The following is a 6,000-nucleotide window of genomic DNA, read 5'->3' on the forward strand; positions in this document are numbered from 1 at the left end:
CGATAGAATGTGGAAAAACGGTTCTTTTCAGTTCGTCCATCGAAGTCTGTAGATCAAAGTGTCTGACCGACCGTCCCTCATACGTCGCCGTCCCCGGCGTGGATAGCATTGCTAAAGGATCGTGGAGACAACGCAAACCAAATGTTCATATCTGAAATTAACACCAATGATAATACTAATGGCACAAAGCCAACAACTCCAGCTGTAAAACTCATCTTTCTTTTGCTCACGGCTTAAACACAAATAACACAGACTCCGTGCAGCAGCAGTCATTCATTGACCGAAATGAGGTTTTGTTACTGAAGGCCTAAAGAAAACCCACTCCTGCACCCACCCCCACACACACACACACACACACACACACACACACGCTCAAGCTGGGTTTGATCTGTCTGGCATGAAAGCTATCGGGTGTTACATTATAATATACAATACAAAAAAGCAGCAAATCGCACACATCAAAAGCTTGAACTAGTAAATCGTTGATATTTTTGTTTGTTATTTTTAGGGGAATCTCGTGAATATCACAGAATACAATGCTGTATTGCACTAATCTTATTCTCTCATTCTTATTCAGAACCACACGTTTCACACCGCTGCCCAGAGCTGTCTTCACTCTGCGCAAAGCAGGGTTTCATCAAGAGTTTCCCTTCCATCGACACTCTGACCCAGTATCACACCCGGTGAAAAATGTCACACGCATGAATAATCACTCAACGTCGACGACCTTTCGTCAAACCAAGTGCTGACGAAAGTGTACAAACGGAAGCTTGTGCACATCCATGTGCGCCCTGGTGGGCCCTTTGTGTGTGTGTGTGTGAGCGGACGACACGTTTCTCATCATGACCGGTTGGTGTGTCGCGCAGAAACATCTCCTCTGAACGTGGGAATTCCTGTGATGTAACGTTTCCCTCAGTAGGGGAGTGACTTGCAGCTGTGAGGAGCAGGCGGGCAGCATCACGCTATGCGTGTTCACAGGCTTTCTGTTTGGGGGCTAAATGAGACCAACGAGGGAAGCAGAAAACCAAACAGACGCGGTGTAGGATTGAGAAAAGAGAGAAAAGGAGAGAAAGACAAAGAGAGAGAGAGAGAGAGAGAGAGAGAGAGAGAGAGAGCTTTCCATCAGCAGTGCCGTGATCAATATCAGTGTCTGACCGTGCAGCGCTCCAGCCTTTACCGTAAATCACTTCCTATTATGATGCAGCCTCTAAATCATACTGTAGTGCTGCAAACACACGCGCACACACACGCACATAGATACATACACACATAGATCCATGCACAATGTCCTCTTTGGCACACACCAGTACTAGATATTGTGCAAAACCAAAAAAAAAGCCAACAAACAACTAAATAAAAGCTTAAAAATAACAAAATAATTTACTCCGTCCTGCAGAGCAAAAGCGGCAAATAAGAAAGTAGAGCTACAAAAACATCCGCAATGAAGACGTCCGACAGACCATTATAAAGGTAGATCTGCGGATGGTATATGGGCTATAGGCTACAGCCAAATGGACGGAGTGAAAAAAAAGAAAACTTACTGGTTCAGTTCCACGTCCAGGAGGAATTTTCTGCCAAAAGCGTCAACTTGAAAGCTTGCTTGGGCCACGTGGTTCACCTGAAAAGGCCAAGAGGAGAGTTTATTTTCTATAACTACAAACACTCATTATCATATTCAATGATTACGCAACCATGCTATGCAAGGATCAATCCTCATCTGCATTGATTGAAGGCTGTATTATCACCAGTAAGGCCGTTTTAATTAAGCCATCAAGGTTCTTCCTCTGAATTTGAATTTCTGCAAAGGATCTCACGCAACATTCAAACCACACATTTGAAATACAGTTCCACATACACGTTGTTTTCTATCATTGACACCATTCATTTTATCCATGTTCAACCACACTGGGTTTGTTACAGAGGACACAGAGAACAACACAAAGGCCCCTTTCTGCCTGCATGCGTTGCGTGTGATTAGAACTCCCCGCAATCATTCCAGTGCAGGTCCAGGGGTGTCCCACAGCGGAGCTAAAACCCTGGGGCACCTCCCCCCACCCCCCCCCCCCGGCTACCTTCACACCAGACGCAGCACGACGACAAGAGGAGGTGGGGGGGTGGGGATTTTTTTTTTCTCCCCTCTTCCCATTTGAGGTGGTGCCTCTGTGCTCACCCAAGGATGACCTGAGCCTGCGAGGTCCCCACTGACCACAGCCCATTGTTCGTAGGCGCGTGCTTGGCCAATGCATATATGAGCTGGTAAGAGGGGGGGGGGGGGGGGGGGGGGGGGCGGTTAGCACACACGCACAAAGGGCAATCCCCTGTCCACGGCACACTTCTGGTGAAATCCAATCCAGCAGATTTGACCCATAATGGGAGGAGGTACCAGTAATTGTGTTTAATGAAAGGACATCCCAGCTCTGAAGCCACCGCCGACTCTTCTTACATTGATTTCTGAGTTACAGCAGGCCGGAGTTTCCACTCACGACTGGGGGAGTAGGACTGTAAGTGCTATCGTTGCACTGAGCGCAGACTGGGAGGCAGGAAGGCAAACGCACAGGCCGACACACGGCGATTCCAGTTTGAGGTCTTTGTTTTGCCACCAAAACAACACTCAGCACTTTGCTGAACCCCACTGTGCTCAATCGGGGGCGGAAGAAAACGAAAATAGGCGACGCAACAGTCTATAAATAACCTGCTGGTTGTCACACATTTTAAGAACTATTTGACAGATTTGTTTTTAGGCTGTTGATCTAAAAACAGCCAAATAACTGATCCAACTTTGTGTTCAGACGACTGCAAACCAGATTCAACTCCAGAAATAAAGATGAAACGGTCACCTCTTCCTCTTCCTCCTCCTCCTCCTCCTCCTCCTCCTCCTCCTACCCTGGATCTTGACTTGAAATGGTTATTTTATAGCTTAATCAGAACTTTGGGGCCGTTACTGATTGCTTGTTATTTTTAGCTGTAGAGTCAGGAATTGAACGCTTGTCAAAACTAGCCACTAAAATATCAGACATCCGACATTAAATGACACGATTTGAGCTAATATTTTGAGATTCTGTGTAAGTCAATATTGTCATCAGCTTTGAATCATTTAATATTCTTCTTGCTTTGAGTTCCACAGAAAGACGGTGTGACGCGATGGGATTGTGATTGAGGAGGGTATGTAGCCGCTTTGAAAAGGAAAACATCCAAATGCTATCTGATGGCAGATGGTCCCTGTTAGCTTGTTAACCCATCGGGCCGCAGCTCTGTCTGAGGTGTGAGAGAGACAAAGGGTTAACACCTCCCTGCCTGCTGCCATCTGTAGTCCTCCCCACACTCTGAGCTATAGCCAACACAAACCTAAGCTGCACAAATGAAAACCCCATGACAGGTGGGTAACATTTCTCCATATCGGCTCTCCATGCAACCGATAATGACGCGTATCTGTGATGAGCTGAATCCTGCTGATCGTGCATCAGATTTATCAATCAAGCTCTTTTAGTTAATCTCTGCTGAATTTGATTTATGAACATGAGCCAGTGAGGCAGCTGATAGGATGCAAGTGTTCACTAAATAATACATCTTCCTTGCCAGCAGATGACTGAACAGCTGATTTACTTCAGTCAATGTGAGGTGTTGACAGAGGAACAATTGAGGACCAATCACAGGGATGATAATGTGATGTTTGAAGAGGGATGTGTTGTGTTTTATTGTTTTGCACTGCAGACAGTCTACAGTCTACAGTGCAATCAGTGCACCTTTCCCTTCCTACGTGTCCCGAGCTTCGTGTGTTTTGCTCGTGAGTCACCAATTATGAAATTCCCCTCTGAGGACAATGGCAGAGGAGGAGAGGAATCCATGCAACAGATAAGCACGCAGCAGACAGGAGAGCACCGCGCGTGTACCTGCGTGGAGCCGCCGGCTTTCACCCGGGTGCTGAGCTCGTCCTCCGGGATCTGGCTGTGGTTGTGCGGGCTGTAGAGCAGGCGGAGAGGCACCGTGTCCTCCTTCCCGACGAACCTGCCCGCGTCGCGGAGCGCCTTCAAGCTCGACGAGGCGTCTCCTGCACAGAGGGGGGAGAGGGGGGGGGGACACCGATTTCATCCAGGCATCCATCGCGACCACCGCCATCTGAGATGCAGATGGTCCCCATCTCCTACGATAACACGGAACGGCTAGGAGACTGTGAAGTAGCCGAATCTCCGATACGCAAAGCAATCGCGGGCCCGTTAACGGGGACGTAGCGCTATCATAATGAATGTGATATCTTAAATAGCATCAGTTACCGTTTGGGGCTTTGGGGCTGCTCTGATGACCGACGTGCATCAACCCACAGACGCACAAAAGGGAAATCCACCATCGCGGGCGCATCATCAGCATCATTCCCGTTCTGGGTTTTTTTTTTTTGGTAAATGATTAAAAAAACAAAACAATGCGGTATTCCAGGAGCAGGCCCTCGGGGTCCTGCCGTCGCTAGGGGAGCCTGAAGCCCGGGCTGCTCGTCTGGTTAGCGCAGTGCCGCCGGTTCGCGGCCATCGGTGTCCTTACGAGTCCGAACGCCGAGCGCGTCTGAGCGCACCGACACCCCGCGACATCAGCAGCGCGGAGGAGGGAGGCGTGGAGGAGGGAGGCAGGCGAGAGGGGTGGGGGGGGAGGGGAGTGGGGTGTTATGGGGAGGAGAGGACGGGGGACACCTCCTTGAAACACATCAATATCCAGCGGCTCACTGCAGAAACGCCTAATGCATAAATATGAGCGTGCCGTGGAGACGGCAGGGGGGGGGGGGGCGGCCATGCGCTGACTGGGTTTACATCACCGCCTCCTCCACCTTCCTCCATGTTACATTCCTCCAGGAGGGCCGTTCCGGGCAAAATGAGCCGTGTTATTGACGTCGTGAGTCAATCCATCGTTTGGTACAAAAACGGGGGCGAAATCGATGGATTCCCGGTGATATTGTTTGGTGGTTGTTTTATATTTATTGGCACAATAGATCGCTCAATTCTTGTCGCATTTTCTAGTTTCTAGCATTAAAATAATTAGATTTGTCACCCAGATGTTGCACAAGTTTATCTTCTACAACCTCCTGAACTGTTAAAGACTTAAAGACATCTCCTACCTGCCAGATTATTGCATGAATTGAGGAGGTGATGATCATGTTTGTTTGTTTTTTCCCATAAAGGAGTTTATGCTCAATGGAGGAAGAACAGAATGTGGCACAATGTCATTAATACGTCGTCCACGTTTAATGCTATTTAATGGTAATAATAGATTGGAAAAAAACGACTCACATCATGTGGTCAATTTTCCCCATTGTTTTCATTTCTGTTATGCAACTTATAATACAAGTTGAGATTTGGGGGTAAACATGTTGTTCACGTTTTTAGGTTGTAGAACGTTTGTATGATGGTTTGCCAAAAGTCACTTTTTGTTATAAAGCAGTAAAACAAATCCCCAGTCATTTGTGAAAGAATGACAGAATATACATATCAGTTCAACACAACTACTGCGTACACAAAAGTGCACGGAAAAATGTTTTGGGCAAAACATTATAATCTGTGCAAGAAGAATAAATAATGATGTGCACTCATATCAGCCCGTTTATTTGCCGAGAGGGGTTTCAGAAAGGGCAGGAAAAGTGCCTAAAATCCTCAGTTATGGATATCTGTCAATTTCAAAACCACGTTTTTTCCAGATTGCAATGTAAAATATTGCATTTTCCCTTAAAAGTATTCATTGGAACCAACTGGGAGAAGACTACAACCCTATTAAATTAAACTCACAGTGGAATTTCTAGAAGGTGTTGTCTTTAAACCTTGTGATGGGACTTTTTCATAAAAGCGAACTCTGTGCACTGTGCATTTGTTTCCATTACTGAGATAACAGAAGTTACATAAGAATAATGTATTGATGCATCAGTCTAAAATTAAAAGACAATTTTGGAAGAATTGCAGGATTGAAGCAGCTTTGACCAACCGATAATCCTGTCAAACATTAATTAAAACTTTTATGGAAGAA

The 6,000-nt window shown here is 46.6% G+C and overlaps 1 protein-coding gene across 3 annotated transcripts in view; it reads right to left on the reverse strand.

The window, feature by feature from the left end:
* Nucleotides 1-4,635, reverse strand: part of adam22 (ADAM metallopeptidase domain 22) — a 38,572-nt gene extending 33,937 nt beyond the window's left edge. For 2 of the 3 annotated variants that reach the window (XM_037453185.2, XM_037453184.2), the window contains exons 1-3: nucleotides 4,272-4,635; nucleotides 3,891-4,048; nucleotides 1,542-1,618 (exon numbers count right to left, since the gene is read on the reverse strand). In XM_037453185.2, coding sequence (XP_037309082.2) covers nucleotides 1,542-1,618; nucleotides 3,891-4,048; nucleotides 4,272-4,368 — 332 coding nt within the window. In that variant the 5' untranslated portion in view covers nucleotides 4,369-4,635. The remainder of the gene's footprint in view (nucleotides 1-1,541; nucleotides 1,619-3,890; nucleotides 4,049-4,271) is intronic. The other variant, XM_037453183.2, reaches the window with a different exon arrangement.
* Nucleotides 4,636-6,000: the final 1,365 nt, after the last annotated feature.

The sequence above is a fragment of the Pungitius pungitius genome, chromosome 11, assembly GCF_949316345.1.
Source record: "Pungitius pungitius chromosome 11, fPunPun2.1, whole genome shotgun sequence".
NCBI classification, from domain to species: Eukaryota; Metazoa; Chordata; class Actinopteri; order Perciformes; family Gasterosteidae; genus Pungitius; species Pungitius pungitius.